This window comes from Pelodiscus sinensis, chromosome 8 (genome assembly GCF_049634645.1).
Source record: "Pelodiscus sinensis isolate JC-2024 chromosome 8, ASM4963464v1, whole genome shotgun sequence".
In the NCBI taxonomy this organism is placed as follows: Eukaryota; Metazoa; Chordata; order Testudines; family Trionychidae; genus Pelodiscus; species Pelodiscus sinensis.
The window spans coordinates 4429210-4447559 of NC_134718.1; the positions used below are offsets into that span (position 1 = coordinate 4429210).

The 18350-nt window shown below is 55.1% G+C and overlaps 1 protein-coding gene across 5 annotated transcripts in view; it reads left to right on the forward strand.

Moving 5' to 3' along the window:
* PDLIM1 (PDZ and LIM domain 1) overlaps positions 1 to 18350 on the forward strand; it is a 56867-nt gene continuing 38517 nt past the window's right edge. The window contains exons 1-2 of one of the 5 annotated variants that reach the window (XM_075935730.1): positions 1 to 168; positions 4119 to 4247. In XM_075935730.1, the coding sequence (XP_075791845.1) occupies positions 73 to 168; positions 4119 to 4247 (225 nt within the window). In that variant the 5' untranslated portion in view covers positions 1 to 72. The remainder of the gene's footprint in view (positions 169 to 4118; positions 4248 to 18350) is intronic. The other 4 variants (XM_075935733.1, XM_075935732.1, XM_075935731.1 and 1 more) reach the window with 4 other exon arrangements.

Sequence of the window (18350 nt, forward strand, 5' to 3'; positions counted from 1 at the left end):
GGCGGGGCCTGTTCCCGAGGGGCCGGGCTCCGGGCTCCGGGCTCCGGCCGGGCAGCAGAAGCTGCCGCAGCGATGAGCAGTCACCGCGTCGTGCTGCAGGGCCCGGGGCCCTGGGGCTTCCGCTTGGTGGGGGGCCGGGACTTCGAGCAGCCGCTGGCCATCTCCCGGGTAGGGCCGGGGCCGGGGGGCTGGGGCGGGGAGAGGCGTCGGGAGCTGGGGGTACGCGGGGGATGGTGCAGAGAGGGGATGTGGGGGGTTGCCCCTGGGGGTACGCGGGGGATGGTGCAGAGAGGGGATGTGGGGGGTTGCCCCTGGGGGTACGCGGGGGATGGTGCAGAGAGGGGATGTGGGGGGTTGCCCCTGGGGGTACGCGGGGGATGGTGCAGAGAGGGGATGTGGGGGGTTGCCCCTGGGGGTACGCGGGGGATGGTGCAGAGAGGGGATGTGGGGGGTTGCCCCTGGGGGTACGCGGGGGATGGTGCAGAGAGGGGACGTGGGGGGTTGCCCCTGGGGGTACGCGGGGGATGGTGCAGAGAACGGGGGTGGGGGGTTGCCCCTGGGGGTACGCGGGGGATGGTGCAGAGAACGGGGGTGGGGGGTTGCCCCTGGGGGTACGCGGGGGATGGTGCAGAGAACGGGGGTGGGGGGTTGCCCCTGGGGGTACGCGGGGGATGGTGCAGAGAACGGGGGTGGGGGGTTGCCCCTGGGGGTACGCGGGGGATGGTGCAGAGAACGGGGGTGGGGGGTTGCCCCTGGGGGTACGCGGGGGATGGTGCAGAGAGGGGATGTGGGGGGGTTGCCCCTGGGGGTACGCGGGGGATGGTGCAGAGAGGGGACGTGGGGGGTTGCCCCTGGGGATACGCGGGGGATGGTGCAGAGAGGGGATGTGGGGGGGTTGCCCCTGGGGGTACGCGGGGGATGGTGCAGAGAGGGGATGTGGGGGGGTTGCCCCTGGGGGTACGCGGGGGATGGTGCAGAGAGGGGATGTGGGGGGTTGCCCCTGGGGGTACGCGGGGGATGGTGCAGAGAACGGGGGTGGGGGGTTGCCCCTGGGGGTACGCGGGGGATGGTGCAGAGAGGGGACGTGGGGGGTTGCCCCTGGGGGTACGCGGGGGATGGTGCAGAGAGGGGACGTGGGGGGGTTGCCCCTGGGGGTACGCGGGGGATGGTGCAGAGAGGGGACGTGGGGGGTTGCCCCTGGGGGTACGCGGGGGATGGTGCAGAGAGGGGACGTGGGGGGTTGCCCCTGGGGATACGCGGGGGATGGTGCAGAGAGGGGATGTGGGGGGGTTGCCCCTGGGGGTACGCGGGGGATGGTGCAGAGAGGGGACGTGGGGGGTTGCCCCTGGGGGTACGCGGGGGATGGTGCAGAGAGGGGACGTGGGGGGGTTGCCCCTGGGGGTACGCGGGGGATGGTGCAGAGAGGGGACGTGGGGGGTTGCCCCTGGGGGTACGCGGGGGATGGTGCAGAGAGGGGATGTGGGGGGTTGCCCCTGGGGGTACGCGGGGGATGGTGCAGAGAACGGGGGTGGGGGGTTGCCCCTGGGGGTACGCGGGGGATGGTGCAGAGAGGGGACGTGGGGGGTTGCCCCTGGGGGTACGCGGGGGATGGTGCAGAGAGGGGACGTGGGGGATTGCCCCTGGGGGTACGCGGGGGATGGTGCAGAGAGGGGACGTGGGGGGTTGCCCCTGGGGGTACGCGGGGGATGGTGCAGAGAGGGGATGTGGGGGGTTGCCCCTGGGGGTACGCGGGGGATGGTGCAGAGAGGGGATGTGGGGGGTTGCCCCTGGGGGTACGCGGGGGATGGTGCAGAGAACGGGGGTGGGGGGTTGCCCCTGGGGGTACGCGGGGGATGGTGCAGAGAGGGGACGTGGGGGGTTGCCCCTGGGGGTACGCGGGGGATGGTGCAGAGAGGGGATGTGGGGGGTTGCCCCTGGGGGTACGCGGGGGATGGTGCAGAGAGGGGATGTGGGGGGTTGCCCCTGGGGGTACGCGGGGGATGGTGCAGAGAGGGGATGTGGGGGGTTGCCCCTGTGGCTACGCGGGGGATGGTGCAGAGAGGGGATGTGGGGGGTTGCCCCTGGGGGTACGCGGGGGATGGTGCAGAGAGGGGATGTGGGGGGTTGCCCCTGGGGGTACGCGGGGGATGGTGCAGAGAGGGGATGTGGGGGGTTGCCCCTGGGGGTACGCGGGGGATGGTGCAGAGAGGGGATGTGGGGGGGTTGCCCCTGGGGGTACGCGGGGGATGGTGCAGAGAGGGGATGTGGGGGGGTTGCCCCTGGGGGTACGCGGGGGATGGTGCAGAGAGGGGATGTGGGGGGTTGCCCCTGGGGGTACGCGGGGGATGGTGCAGAGAACGGGGGTGGGGGGTTGCCCCTGGGGGTACGCGGGGGATGGTGCAGAGAGGGGACGTGGGGGGTTGCCCCTGGGGGTACGCGGGGGATGGTGCAGAGAGGGGACGTGGGGGGTTGCCCCTGGGGGTACGCGGGGGATGGTGCAGAGAGGGGACGTGGGGGGTTGCCCCTGGGGGTACGCGGGGGATGGTGCAGAGAGGGGATGTGGGGGGTTGCCCCTGGGGGTACGCGGGGGATGGTGCAGAGAGGGGATGTGGGGGGTTGCCCCTGTGGCTACGCGGGGGATGGTGCAGAGAGGGGACGTGGGGGGTTGCCCCTGGGGGTACGCGGGGGATGGTGCAGAGAGGGGATGTGGGGGGTTGCCCCTGTGGCTACGCGGGGGATGGTGCAGAGAGGGGATGTGGGGGGTTGCCCCTGGGGGTACGCGGGGGATGGTGCAGAGAGGGGATGTGGGGGGGTTGCCCCTGGGGGGACGCGGGGGATGGTGCAGAGAACGGGGGTGGGGGGTTGCCCCTGGGGGTACGCGGGGGATGGTGCAGAGAACGGGGGTGGGGGGTTGCCCCTGGGGGTACGCGGGGGATGGTGCAGAGAGGGGATGTGGGGGGTTGCCCCTGGGGGTACGCGGGGGATGGTGCAGAGAGGGGACGTGGGGGGTTGCCCCTGGGGGTACGCGGGGGATGGTGCAGAGAGGGGATGTGGGGGGGTTGCCCCTGGGGGTACGCGGGGGATGGTGCAGAGAGGGGATGTGGGGGGTTGCCCCTGGGGGTACGCGGGGGATGGTGCAGAGAGGGGACGTGGGGGGTTGCCCCTGGGGGTACGCGGGGGATGGTGCAGAGAGGGGATGTGGGGGGTTGCCCCTGGGGGTACGCGGGGGATGGTGCAGAGAGGGGACGTGGGGGGTTGCCCCTGGGGGTACGCGGGGGATGGTGCAGAGAGGGGATGTGGGGGGTTGCCCCTGGGGGTACGCGGGGGATGGTGCAGAGAGGGGACGTGGGGGGTTGCCCCTGGGGGTACGCGGGGGATGGTGCAGAGAGGGGATGTGGGGGGTTGCCCCTGTGGCTACGCGGGGGATGGTGCAGAGAGGGGATGTGGGGGGGTTGCCCCTGTGGCTACGCGGGGGATGGTGCAGAGAGGGGATGTGGGGGGTTGCCCCTGTGGCTACGCGGGGGATGGTGCAGAGAGGGGATGTGGGGGGTTGCCCCTGGGGGTACGCGGGGGATGGTGCAGAGAGGGGATGTGGGGGGTTGCCCCTGTGGCTACGCGGGGGATGGTGCAGAGAGGGGATGTGGGGGGTTGCCCCTGGGGGTACGCGGGGGATGGTGCAGAGAGGGGATGTGGGGGGTTGCCCCTGGGGGTACGCGGGGGATGGTGCAGAGAGGGGACGTGGGGGGTTGCCCCTGGGGGTACGCGGGGGATGGTGCAGAGAGGGGATGTGGGGGGTTGCCCCTGGGGGTACGCGGGGGATGGTGCAGAGAGGGGACGTGGGGGGTTGCCCCTGGGGGTACGCGGGGGATGGTGCAGAGAGGGGATGTGGGGGGTTGCCCCTGTGGCTACGCGGGGGATGGTGCAGAGAGGGGATGTGGGGGGGTTGCCCCTGGGGGTACGCGGGGGATGGTGCAGAGAGGGGATGTGGGGGGTTGCCCCTGGGGGTACGCGGGGGATGGTGCAGAGAACGGGGGTGGGGGACTGCCCTGGCACGGGGGTGCATGGTGTGGTGCTTTGTGCCCCGGGATTGTTCATGGAAGTGTCCTGGCCACTGCTAGTCAGGAAACCATCGAGGCAACAGTCCCGCCTCCAGGCTCCCCTCCACGCCCCACCTGTTGGCTCTTGCAATGGCTGGAAAGCCCCTTATTCCCCATGAAAGGCTCAGCGAGCTCTGCTCCAGTGTCCAGGTAGGCGTGTGTTCCTGTCTCTCCCATGCCAGATTAGTCCCTGAACGTCTGGTCTCCACCCCTGTATTGTTTTCAAGTCAGACGCCAACAGTCCTTAGCAGGAGAAAGCTCAGTTCCCTTCCTTTTATGTTTGAGTCTCTACTCCAAGAATGAAGGAAACTAGGCTGACCTGGTGATTGGCTAGTGGCAGAATAGGTACGTCCTTGTATGTGCATGCACATGTGCGCACGTTGTAGGTGAGCCGTTGTGACCCTTCTAGCACTCTCCTGTTCTGTGCACTACACCCTTTCACGGACCCCAGAGAGGTGGTTCCCATGTTGGAAGAGTTCCTGGCTGACTAGTGAGGGCTCAGGACCAGTGTCCCTTCGAAGAGTGTCCAGCAGTGAGCGAAGTGAGGCTTGGTTTGTGCACCAGTATTGAGGTAATGTGCATTGGTTTGGATGTGTGGCATCCACATTATGAACACAGACACGTTCCTGGCCACCGGATCAGACACACACGCCCCCGCCATGCGGCAGGTCCCATTCCCAGCCCCACCACCAGAACAGGCCCTGACCCTCACTGCTGCATGGCAGCCCCAGCCATCCCACCACGCGGCCATGGCAGGTCCCAGCCCCCTACTCCAGCAGCTCCCTCACCACTCCATCTTAGCCCGCCCGCCCGCCCGCCAGAGCAGCTGCCAGCCGCATGAGTGCTGCTGCGCAGCTCTCCAGAGGAGGTGAGTGCAGAAAGAATTTTTTGTGCACAGCTGCACAGGCATGTGTCTTAGCAGGAACATTGATCAGGACAGCTATGGACTGAGAGATGTTTGTCTCTTTGTGGTTCAAGGTGTAGCATTTGGAGGTTTGGTTCTTGATTTTTTTGTATAACGGATTATTTCTACGGAAGTGGGTCTTGCAAGCTGTATGAGCGAGGTGCAGGGATGAAGGCTTGGCTAGCTTGGAAGGCTGTTAAATGTTTGTTTTGGAGATGTATCTAGATTAGTGTAATTAGTGGAAAAGAAAAGACAGGGACTTTAAAAATCTTATAGAGCATGAAATCTGGTCTCCCCTGTGAAACCTGGCCTTTTGTGTTGTTTTACCCTATACGATACAGATTTCACAGGAAAAGACCAGCATGTCTCAAACTGGGGACCCTGACCCAAAAGGAGTTGCCCAGGGATCACAAGGTTATTTGGAGGGGGGGTCGTGGTATTGTTACTATAACTTCTGCACTTAAGAGTGGCCCAGCTCTTAAGACAGCATCCTACCAGCAGCAGCACAGGAGTAAGAGTGGCGCTATCATACCACGCCATCCTCACTCCCGCGCTGCAGGTTACCCCCTGCCAGCGAAGCTTCCGCAGGTGTGGCACCAGCAGGAGCAAGGCTGGCCATTCAGTTTGAAACTGCTTTGGGTGCAAACTTGTCACATTTGTAAGTTCTTATTACATAAAAATTGCTTTGTATGGCTTTGTGTAATACAGTAGATCAATTCCTGCTTGCTTCACTTACGAGTACGGGCACTGGGCCTTGGCCCCATGTCTGTTCTTGTAATGAAGCTGTGCTGCAATCCTCTCCATGCATGCTGCTGCCTGCCTGGAGCGTTATGGCTTTGTTGGCTGGTTGGTTCCTGTGAGATTAGGGGATCTGGGGAAGGGACTGGAGCAACCCTTGCATGAAGGAGAGGTACAGACAAAGCGGGTGGAACTGTGAAGTATTTCTGCACATCAGCCCACCTTTAATCACCTCTTCCTGTGGGAGGGATAGACATTGATTTCCTTTGTTCCTGTGCCATTTTATGCAGATCATTCCTGATATCCTGTTCCCTGCCATTTGGTCCTACTGATCTTAAAGGGATTTGACTCTATGAGTGATAGCAAAAAACCCCCCAAACTAAAAACCCGCCTCTCAACACGATGGCTACGTCTAGACTGGCCACATAAGACGGAATAGGCATGCAAAGCAGGCAAGTCAGAATAGGGAAATCTGCGGGGGATTTAAATATCCCCCGCGGGATTTAAATAAACACGGCCGCCGCTTTTTTTCCAGCTTGGGAAGTAGGAATAAGAGATCCTGCGGAAAAGGGCTTTATTCCGGAGGATCGCGCCAGTCTAGACGCTCTTTTCCGGCTTTTCCCCAATGTGTCTGTGCATAACTTTGGAGCTATCTGTGAAAATGTCCAAAGCAGCTGAATTGATAGGAATACATTCCTGAGCCATCATTTTTCCCTAATGAAAAAGCAATCATGTGGCATCCCAGTTTTATGTGTCTACTACGGTCTATGAGGTTGTATACAGCTGGTCCCCGAATTACGAACGAGTTATGTTCCAAGCATTTGGTCGTAACTCGATGTGTTCATAAGTCAGATTACATTAACTGACGTACGGCCGTGCTGTTCGTAAGTGCGGATTTCGTTCGTAGCTCGGGTTCCAGCTGTATAGGAGGTTGGTCGTAAATACGGTCGTAAATCGATGCATTCGTAACTCGGGGGCCAGCTGTATTATGCACATGGCTAATGAAAGGTACAATGGCCTGGATTTGCAGCAGTGAAGTCAGTCTGACACACAGTCTATTAATTAAGTATAAAAAGAGAGAGACTGTGATTTAAACACTGTCCTCCAAACCCACAGTGGCTCATCCAGGCACTTTCTGTGAACTGTTGATTTAGCTGAAAGTTGATTTAAGGGTTACAACTTGGTTTTTATTATCCAGAGTCAAACCTGGGACCAAATCTTATTTACTCAACCCACTGAAATCCATGTAAACTCTAGCAAACAGCTCAACACAGGAAGAGAAGAGCAGCTCGAGGGTAAGGAAAAGCTAGTTACAAGAAACACTGGGGGCAAAAAAGATGCTTTTTGAATGCTAAGCAGTTCAGCTGGAATAAGCATGGAAACAAAACCATAGGGGCTAATGCTACAGTCACCCCAAGTCCTTAATCACAGTGTGCAAATACCTGCTGGGATCCCACCAAAATCTGGGCTGGGCCCTGTTTCATGTGCATGTAGAAGACCCTGGTAGGACGTTTAAGGACAGGGCTAGGTTAGGTACAGGGAGGGTTTTGACAGGCACAGACTAGCTGGAATGTTTCACCTGCAGCCAAAGGAAAGCATGGGTGTGGCTAATGTACTAGGATTTCGGGTTGGGCTGGCTGTTGGTTTACACAGGGAGAGGTGGATTGTTCCAGATGCACTGAGATCTATAGAGCCTCAGGCTGTTGCCTAGTGCTGACTGCTCAGCATTTCTAAGGACAGACTCGCAGGCCCCAATTCTCCGGCGCATCCTTAGGAAGAACAGACTGGGCAAGAAGTGGGAGTGGAAGGACAAATGTCACTTTGTGGCATCCTTGCACTTCTAGGTTTCTGGCTCTACAGGGGCCCTTTTCAGCCAGCCCTAGTGGTGTTCGTGTGTTATGTGCGTTACTCCCCTTGAATGGGGTGTAATGTACTTGTAGCTTTCAAGTAGTATGGCTGCATAGGCAGAAAGAGCTATTCGGGTGACAATTAAACAGGTAATCACTGGGTAGGTGGGTCAGGTTAGGAGCAGTACAACTAGCGCGTCATTTAAATCCCAAAGTTGTTAGGTTAGCTCTTCTGGGCTTTACCAGCGACTAGAGTCTGCAGAGATAAAAGCCAGGTCTTTGGGGTGTGGAGCTGGCTCTGGGCCAGCTGTTCAATGCTCTTAGCGCAAGCTAGATAGAAGAGGAATGGAGCCCAGGCCTGTAACCCACCCAGGTGTGAGCTCAGAGGGACTCTTGTCTAATGAATACACAAGTGAGGTCTTGGATGTTCTTCTTGGCCTCTTGCATCCAGGGGTTGAAAAGTTTCCTGTGCGATGCCAATAATTTCTGCGCAATCTAAGCTTCTGTTAGGGTTGTAAGACGGTCTACTAAAGGTGGGCCTATGAGTTGCTGCTGCCCACACGTAGCACCCAGGCGGCAAGAAGCAGGGCAGGAAAGATTTCTTCTCCTCCAGCAACCAAAGTGGCTTCCCTCCCTCTTCCCAGTTGCTGGGATCGTGGTGTGGGTTGGGCTTGTCAGGGAGCCAGTGTTCCTGTGGAGAGAGGCATGTCCCAGCTTCACACCTTTGTGTCCAATGGAATAAATACCATTGATGGGCTCAAGGGGTTGTATCAGTACCGCTCACGTGACAGTGAGTTTACTTCTATCGTCTTGCTCGTTTTGTATAACTGGCCACTGTCACAGTCTGCAGGAGGGGTGGCTGGTCCACAGGATGAACCTGCTCGAGATGCAGTTGCTTCTTGTGATGTTCTGTTGTGAGATCAGTTGTTTTGCTGGAATACACATGGGGGATTCTGCTTTGGATTGGAATCTGTGATGGGGTGTGCATACCCCACACTGAAGTGGGTGGGGCTAAGACCCTGTGGATGGAGGAAGACCTGCCCCTTCACCCAGACTGGGCATGCTCCAAATGCTGGGGCAGTATAAAAGGCAGCAGAGCAGCTCAGTCTGGGCTGGCCAGCAAAGGAGAAGGACCTCCCCCTGGAGCTCCTGAGCTGCAGCAGCCAGTGACTCAGCTAGCGGGAACTGGAGTCCCAGGAGAGGGCCATGACGTAATCCTCACAGAGTTCTAGGGAGAAGCTGCAGCCAGCTGGCTGAAAGACCCAGCTACTACATGGGACATTGACCCGACAGAAGTGGTAGGAAGTGACCCAGGGAGGGTGCAGGAGCAGCCTCTCCCACTCAGGTATACTCGGCGTGTTTGGTCCGATTCTCCGCTGTGGGGGCGGCAGACCTCATAGGGCTCTGGGTTGGTACCCGATGGAGCAGGGTGGACCTGGCTCCCCCGACCAGGGCACTTGCCTCATCCCTACTGACTCAGACCCTTTGGCCACACAGCCCAGAACCAAGGGCTGTCTGACTCTGGCCTTAGGCCGCCCTGCCCTGAGACCTGTGTGCTGCCTGTAGACCCTGGTCAGTAAGATGTACTGCCCTGCGCTAGGAGTCACTTATGGACTCTCTGTGTTGCCCTGAGAGAGGGGATATTTATTGACCTTTGGCCAGTAGACGACTGCCCTGTGAGCAGCGCTGCTTATGGACTTTGGGTTACCCTGAGACAAAAGAAGATTCATGGACTGCAGAGATGGCCAGCTGCCTTGTAGCTGAGCAGGCGGTGTCCGCACTCTGGAATATACTCACACCTGAGAAATGGTCTGAGGTAAACAGGATACAGTTGAATAAGGATAAATGCAAAGTGCTCTACTTAGGAAGGAACAATCCGTTTCACACATACCAAATGGGAAGCGGCTGTCTAGGAAGGAGTATGGCAGAAAGGGATCTAGGGGACATAGTGGACCACAAGCTAAATATGAGTAAAAAATGTGACACTGTTGCAAAAAAAGCAAACGTGATTCTGAGCTGCATTAACAGGTGTGTTGTGAGCCAGACACGAGAAGTCATTCTTCCGCTCTACTCTGCGCTGATTAGGCCTCAGTTGGGGTATTGTGTCCAGTTCTGGGCACCGCATTTCAAGAAAGATGTGGAGAAATTGGAGAAGGTCCAGAGAAGAGCAACAAGAATGATTAAAGGCCTAGAGAACATGAGCTACGAGGGAAGACGGAAAGAACTGGGCTTGTCTAGTTTGGAAAGGAGAAGACTGAGGGGACATGAGAGCCGTTCTCAAGTATCTAAAAGGGTGTCACAAGGCAGAGGGAGACAAATTGTTCTTCCTGGCCTCTGAGGATAGGACAAGAAGCAATGGGCTTAAACTGCAGCAAGGGAGGTTTAGGTTGGACATTAGGGAAAAACTTCCTACCTGTCAGGGTGGTTACACACTGGGATACGTTGCCTACAGAGGTTGTGGAATCTCCATCCCTGGAGATATTTAAGAGAAGGTTTCATAGACGCCTGTCAGGGAACGGTGTAGACGGCGATGGGTCCTGCCGTGAAGTCAGGGGACTGGACTTGATGATCTCCTGAGATCCCTTCCTGTTCTAGTGTTCTATGATTCTACCTGTGACAGGGAGTGCATACGCCACTACAGAGTTGCTGGAGGTACTTCCACTGGTTAATCACCCAATATATTTACAGGGACATCCTTTCCCCCTTGGTAGCATCTCATATGCTCTAGCGTAGGGGGAGAAGGAATGCTGAATCATTTCATGTCAAGTGAAGGCAGGAGATCGCTCCCTTCCTTTGGTATTGCTGTTGAAAGCTGAACACCACCAGCTGTCAGAGAGGTGGGGGAAATGCCTGTGTGCGTACCAAGTCCCTGCACTGCTTTGTTACCTTGCTGTATGGGAGGGGATGCGCTGGGCACACACCTGCAGGGATTTCATTCACCGTGGGCATGATAAATGTTCGTTAGCTGAGAGAGTGGTTAGTGAAGGGGAGATAGGTTTGGAGTGGAAGGAAACCTTTTTTGTTCCTGGGAGTGACTTAGGATGTGTGAGGCTGGAGTTTCTCTCTGTATTAGTGGTGCTGGAGCCCAGGAGAGCCCGGAGAGAAGCTGTTTTAGCAAGTTAGAGCTGCCTCTGAGAAATGGTAACGTGCATTCCTGTTAGCTTCTAAAACCTGAACAAATCATGTTGCAGGTACAGGATGTCACGCTAGTGCCTTCCACAAATAACCCAGCTCTGCTAGGCGGCAGGCAGGTCCCCTCCCCAGGCCACCTGTTTGGATCCATTTCTTCATATGTAAAATCATTTGCCCAAGGTTCCACAACTGCTGGATGGTAAGAACTGGGACTAGAGCCCTGGGTGCCCAGTTCTGGCCACCCACCTTCCTTTGAGACTAACATAATCTGCTTTGATGACATGTGGACTGTCTCCCAGGGTTTGTGATGCATTTTAGAAGGGGGGGAGGGTGAAGGGGCTACATGATGAGACCCAGTATTTGAATTTAAAAACAACGGTCTGTGTAGACACTGGAGAATCTGACTCTTCTGAAGAGTGAACGGCTGCTGTATTTCCTCTCTGCCAGCGGTTGAGCAGAGCACCATGGACTGGCTTGCTGGTACCGTACACCCCACTTGGTGACTTTATCCTTAGTGCCTTATGTGCTTGGTTTGCAAAGGCTTAGGGATGGAAAGTGCTGTATCGAGTGGTAGCTATGCTGGTCACTGCTCCTCACCTCAAAAAAGATATTTTGGCCTTGGAAAGGGTTCAGAAAAGGGCAACTAACATGATTAGGGGTTTGGAACGGGTCCCATATGAGGAGAGGTTAAAGCGACTGGGACTTTTCAGTTTAGAAAAGAGGAGACTGAGGGGGGATATGATAGAGGTCTATAAAATCATGAGTGGTGTGGAGAGGGCCGATAAAGAAAAGTTCTTCTATTTAGGGAACTAATAAATAACTAGAGGACACCAAATGAAATTAATGGGTAGCAGGTTTAAAACTAATAAAAGAAAGTTCTTCTTCACACAGCGTGTAGTCAACCTGTGGAACTCCTTGCCAGAGGAGGCTGTGAAGGCTAGGACTATAATAGAGTTTAAAGAGAAGCTAGATAATTTCATGGAGGTTAGGTCCATAAAAGGCTATTAGCCAGGGGATAAAATGGTGTCCTTGGCCTCTGTTTGTCAGAGGCTGGAGAGGGATGGCAGGAGACAAATCGCTTGATCATTGTCTTCGGTCCACCCTCTCTGGGGCACCTGGTGCTGGCCACTGTCGGTAGACAGGATACTGGGCTAGATGGACCTTTGGTCTGACCCAGTACGGCCGTTCTTATGTTCTTATGATAGGTTTGTGCAGCCTTAAATGGAGAGCTCCTAAGTTAGAGGTAGGTTTGTTTAACTGATTACATACATGGAGGTTGTTTAACTACATGGAGGTTGGCAGGGGGAGGGACAGGGTGTCACTCGGCCCAGCTGGGATGCTTCTAGTCCAGCGATTCCCAACCTTTTCCAGATGGGGATCCATTTTGACAATTCAGGAAGACTTGGTGACCCAGGGCAATTCAAAAACGGGGAGAAGGGAGGACAGAGACATCTGGGGAGATGCTGTGGGGGTTGCTCCCTGGGTACATTCTCAGGGCTAACACTGTGTCAGTTTCAGCACATCCCTCATCTGACGGTCCAGCTTGCCCTACCTCTCCCAATTTTTCCAGACAAATCAGACACTGGCACAGGCTTCGGGGTAAGGAGGGTTAGTGACAAAGAGCAGTGAAGGCAGAATAGATGGGATTTTTGGTAAGCATAAACCCCTAGCTGCCAGAAACTCTTCTTATTCAGCGCTCCCATTGGCCTCCTGGAAATGAGCCAGTACCCAGGTGACTTCCATTTGGGCATTAACAGTTCCCCGAAGGCTGGGGTGGAATTTGCTCTGCTTGTCAGAGGCAGATGCTGTATTTCTTGCCCAAGAATTGGTAGTGGATTCATGATTATAGCCTCCACTGTTAAATTCCCAGGGAATGAACAGGGCCAGGGCCAAGTCCAAAATCTGTCATGCCAAGTGCTGCCTTTCCTCCGTTTGTGTCAGTGCTCGTCCAGGCTTATGTGAGAAACCGAAGCTCTGTTCAGGGGCCCATCCAGTTAAGCAAACACAACTCCAAAGCAAATAACATGCTAATGGGACATGTGTTGCCAGGGGTTGTGGTGCTCCAAAGTGCTGACTAGAATCGCTTTCTCCCCGCGCCACGCTGCACTAACAGTCTGGCGCAGTGTTCTACTGTGTGGGTGACTGAGAAGGTACAAATTGCTTGTTGCGGTAGCTGATGAGAAACCAAAGCTAATGATATGAAGGGAAATGTGCTCAACGAGAATTTTCTCTTAGCCTTTAATCTCTGTTGACCCAGCTGCAGGCTTTCCAATGGGGGAAGGCACGTCTGCCTAGCATGAGATTCCAAATGCTAACTACATTACTCATGGCAAAACAGAAATGTGGGTGGGAGGAAAAGGATTGAACTTTAGGCTGGAATTCGTCCAATAGGCCAAAGTGGGTTAAACCTGGCTGATCAGCAGCAATATCACTAGATATTATTCTTATCCTGATTCAGGGGTTGGCTCATCTGGATCTCCTCCCAGGCCAGGGCAGACTGGCTCAGCAGGATACCGGGAATTTCCCTGTGGGCCGTCCTCCGAAGGGCCGAACAAAGGGCCTGCTGGTGGCTGCTGGAGAAGGAAGGGGATTGTGACGGGGTGCCGCAGCCCCGCACTTTAAATTCCCCAGCACCGGCCATGTACGGGGCATGGTAGGGCTGAGGGAGCACATGCGCAGCATGCTAAAACACCATGCAACAGCTGTAAGGGGAGATGCCTGGGCGTGGCGTGGCATCACGGCCCGGGACTTTAAAACCATCCAGCCCAGTGTTGTACCACGTGGCCCAGCACATGGTCTGGAGCCCTGGAAGCAGCTGGGGCCAGGGCTGCAGGGACTTCCGGGACGTGATCACAGACTCCAGCGCCGCAAACTGGAAGGCAGAAGGTGGGGGAGGGGAAAGTGTAGGAGAGGAAGGGGCTTGTGCGGAGGGGTGGGGAGGGGGGCATGCCAGGAGAAGAAAGGAGGGATGATAGGAGTTACTATAGAGAACTTTCTGGGTGTCTGGCTGATGAGTCTTGCCCACATGCTCAGGGTTTAGCTGATCGCCATATTTGGGGTCGGGAAGGAATTTTCCTCCAGGGTAGATTGGCAGAGGCCCTGGAGGTTTTTCGCCTTCCTCTGTAGCATGGGGCACAGATCACAGCTGGAGGATTCTCTGCATCTTGGGGTCTTCAAAGTATTTGAAGGCTTCAATATCTGAGACATAGGTGAGAGGATTATTCTAGGAGGGGTGGGTGAGATTTTGTGGCCTGCACTGTGCAGGGGGTCAGACTAGATGATCATAATGGTCCCTTCTGACCTTAAAGTCTATGAAAGGGGAAGGCACCAAGGGACAGGGTGGAGGAGAGACAAATGCCAGGGGGCCAAGTGGAGACAATGAGGAAAAGGGCAGGAGGGGAGGTGTCAGTGGGAAGGGGGACAGGGTGATGCTGGGAGAGGAGAGGGTAAGGGCATTGGGACCTAGAGGGGGAGGGGGAGGAGGAGGTGCTGGGAGAAGACTTGAAAAAAGGGGTGGGCATGAAGAAGGCAGGGATGGCACAAGTCATGTGTGAGGGCAGAGGGGCATGAGAGGAATGGGGACAGAGGGTGGTGAGGGGGTGGGCATCAGGGAAAAAGGGGGTAGGGGCAGTGAAGGAAGGGGGGCACCAGGAGGGTGTAGGTGTCAGGGAATTCAGCAGAAGGGCAGAAACCTGCAGGGGAGGGACCAGCACCAGAGGAGAGAGGCAGGGCAGGTGTGTAGAGGCAGGAGGTGTTAGGAGAGGGGATGAGGAGGGGTAGCTCACATGATCAGAGTGGGGCTACTGGAGGAGTGGGCACAGGGGGGAGAGAAGGGCTGGTGGGAGGAAACTCTTAGAGGGGACACTGCCCCCAGCCTCTCCGCCCCCGAGTTAATATCACACACATTGGGTTAATGCAATTGCAGGTTAGTTGCATGAGGGGGGTTTGGTGGGGGCCAAACTAATCCCTGTTGGTAGGAGGATGGTGGGAAAAGTCCTTAGAGGGGTCACATGACACCTTTTACTTCTGGTCATGTGTCCATCTTGCCCCGAGAGTGTTACCTCCAAAGCCTGGCTAATGGGAGTCAGGGGGTGTGGCTAATGGGAGTCAGGGGGTGTGGCTAATGGGAGTCAGGGGGTGTGGCTAATGGGGGTCAAAGTAAATTTTAAAAAAATTCTTTGATGTGAAAAAGTGGGCTGATCTCAACCTATTTTCCGGGCCTATTTTGATTGCCAGTCCGCTCCTGCTCACAGATCATTTTAAAAAAATCTCATGCTGCTATCTTATTTTTTATTACCTTCTGCTGGCTTAAATATGTTGTGACCTGGTGTGCTTGGGGCCATAGTCAGAGCAGGCTGCAAAAGGGAGAGAAGATGCTTTCAAAACTGGTGTAACACTCATTAACTCACATGAGAAACTGCCTCTGCTCTCCCACACTTCAAGAAGCTAAACAAGAAATCACATGGTCTCCTTTATTGCATTCCAGTTCTCTGGCTCCCAGTCAGTACTTTGGTCCAGTACAATGAGAAGTTATTTTAAAAACTCTGATCACATGTATAGAACGTTCTCCTGACCCTTTGGGGTCAGAAGCCCGTTACTAGGTTTGGATCTTACCCAAAACACCACACTGCCAGCCAAACCTTTAGTGCCTAAAACTAAAGATTTATTATAGAAAGGGTGTGTAAGGGTGTGTGTGTGTGTGTGTGTGTGTGTGTGTAAGAAGAGTTGTTAAATAGTAAAACAGTCAGATACATGGATTTCAAAGTCCACGTATAAAGTGCTTAGCGATATTATTAAGTTTGCTGGCTTGAAAGTCCCACTGGAACACATCCAGAGTCTGGATGGCTTGTTTTGTCCTTTGTTCAGAGTTTGGTTAGTAGAAACATGACTCCAGAGATAAGAAGCAGGATTGCAGATAAAATGGTGATGATGCAGCTGTCTTTATAGTCTTTTGCCAGGGGGCTTGTACTTCCTTAATCCAAAACACAAGCTGCTTAGCACATGGAATTTTGGAAAAGCCTTAAGAACTCTGTCCACAGGAATACTACAGGCCTTGCTGGCTCACCTGAAAGGAACCAGGTGTATTCTTTGGTTCCTTTCAGGTGCCCCTCCCCATGCTGTACCCGCTGGAACTGCAGCAGCTGTGGAGAGGCATCTTTCACCTGGCCCCAAAGTGCTGTGGTGAGAGAGGGCTGGGGGCAGTCGTCTATCCCCAGGATAGCCTGCGCCCTGGACACCTCACCCAATAGCCTGCGTCCCCAGCAAGAGCTCTTACTCCAGACCCTAACTCTCTGCCCCAGCCTTGAGTCCTCTCCTGCCCCTAACTCCTCAGCCCCATCCCTGCCATTCAGAATGACTTTTGTTATGGGAGACATTGCCTTCATATTGGAGCACATAACAAAAATAACTTTGCACACGGACATAAAACATTAGAGGGACCACGGTCAAGACCTTCTTTAGCTAAGGCTTAAGTAGATTGCTGAAAATTGGGCAAGATTTCAGGAGAATCATAGAACTGGAAGGGACCTCAAGTCATCTAGTCCAGGCCCTGCACTCATTGGAGGGCCAACACCACCTAGACCATGATTTCATCTATTTCAATCGGAAGTGTCACAGTATGGTAATTGTAGGGGTTCTGAGCCAAAAAGGAGTTTGGGGAGGGTCACAAGGTTATTGTAGGGGGAGTTGCAGTATTGCTACCCTTACTTCTGCCTTCAGAGCAGTGGCTGCTGGCTGGGAGCCCAGCTCTGAAGGCAGAGTTGCTGCTAGCAGCAGCAGCACACAAGTAAGCATGGCCCAATATGGGATTGCCATCCTAATTTCTGCACTGCTGCCTTCACAGCTGGGCCCTCTCAGGCTGTCCAGCTTGGAAAGAATCACTACAGTAGTAAGGATGGCAATACTGCACCCCCCTCGCCCCCCGCAACTGCCCTTTTGGTCATGACCCCCAATTTGAGAAACACTGGTCTCCCACACATAAATAGTGTCATAAGATAAAAGCACACACAAGAACAAATTTTGCGGTCCGTGACTGTATTTTTCATGGCAGGACCCTACCTATAGGTTTTAGATTACTGTGTCTATAGCAGAGCATTGGGATATTCTATTAATAGTTTTTCTAGTGATCTACAGTAAAACTCGTTGCCTGCATCCCTAAATGTACGATTTTTTTTTCATGATTAAACACTTATGTTCAGCATGTCTTGGCTTTGTGAAATGACCCACCGTGAAGGTGTTGCACAGCTGTCTCGGAACAAACAAGCTGACATACACGAGCCTGTTTCAAGAGGCGCTTAGGCACCCTTCAGGGGTATAAAGTTTTTTGAATCTTGAACGCTATTGTTACTAGAGCTGTGCAGGCTTCTCAGTGTCTAATACAAATAGAATGCTCATCTTCAGCGGGCAATATTACCAATGAACTACAGGAAGCTCACCTGGACTAACTTTTTCCATCTTCTGAGAAGGGTCTCAGCATAGGGAGGGTTAGTGGCCTTCCCTTCTTTTAATCTCTCCAAATCTCCTCTCCCCAGCCCCCCCATGACTAAAGGGCATAACTGGCCAGAAGAATATCACCTACATGTCGCAAGGTGACTGCGCTCTTCTCCCCCTCCAGGGTCTCGTGTTCAGCCTATCCCTTATGGTCAAGGCACAGAACATAAGAATGGCTCAAATACTGGACTGTCTGGTTCAAAACTGGACACCTGGTGACCCTACTGAATTCTGATTGGCTAGTGAGTGTAGCTGTATGCTAGGCTCCAATGAGTTTTGGTTGTCCCTTTCCCTGGGACTTGCAGGTTGGATATTGGTTGACACAATTGAGAGGACGTGTTCTTCCAAGGGGTTTGCTTCCCCCTCGTCTGTGCAACTCAACACACATCTTTTCTAGCTGGGAAGGTTTGTAACTTTACAGGCCTAATTTGTAATGGGGAGAATTTCAAAGGCAGCATTAGCAGGGAGAGGAGCCCAGCACAGATCCTGCCAGCTGAGCCAAGCAGAGGAAGAGGAGGCTTTACTGCTATTCACTAATCACTCAGGAAGGAGGGGCTGGCTTTCCCCTTTGCAAGACTCCTCTGCTAGTGCTGACACATTTGGTCTGACGCACAGAGGGTGGAAGCAATGAGGTGCAGGGTTTAGTGAAGGTTACGTTTCAGGGCAAAACATTAGTTACAGCACATGCAAGTGGTTAGGAAAGATTCAGGGGGGGCACTGGCCATGTGACCCCCCTCACATGCCACCACAACTTGTCTCCCAAGCGGTCGGGCCCCTCCTACTCATCAGCAGTGGTGAGGGGAGCAGAGTGCCACAGCCCTAGTTTGCTCTGCTCCCCCAGCTATGTCGCTCTGCTTCCCACTGGGGAGTGTTGTGAGCAGTTCCACCCCCTCTCCCAAGCAACATAGCCATGTTGCTCCACTTCCCTCCACTGCTGCTGTGTGGGGAGGCCTAACCCCTGCTGTGGGTGCCAGGCCTCCCCCATTATTCTCCCGGGCTGCCCTGAGGCTCTGGTCCCTCGCCTCTCCCACTCACAGTGTTTGGGGGCCCTGTGGTCCCTAGGCCCCCCTCACATGTCACCAGTGATTTACAGAATGACAGATGTGCTTTGAAAAGACTGGACATGAAAGTTTGCTTTTTTTC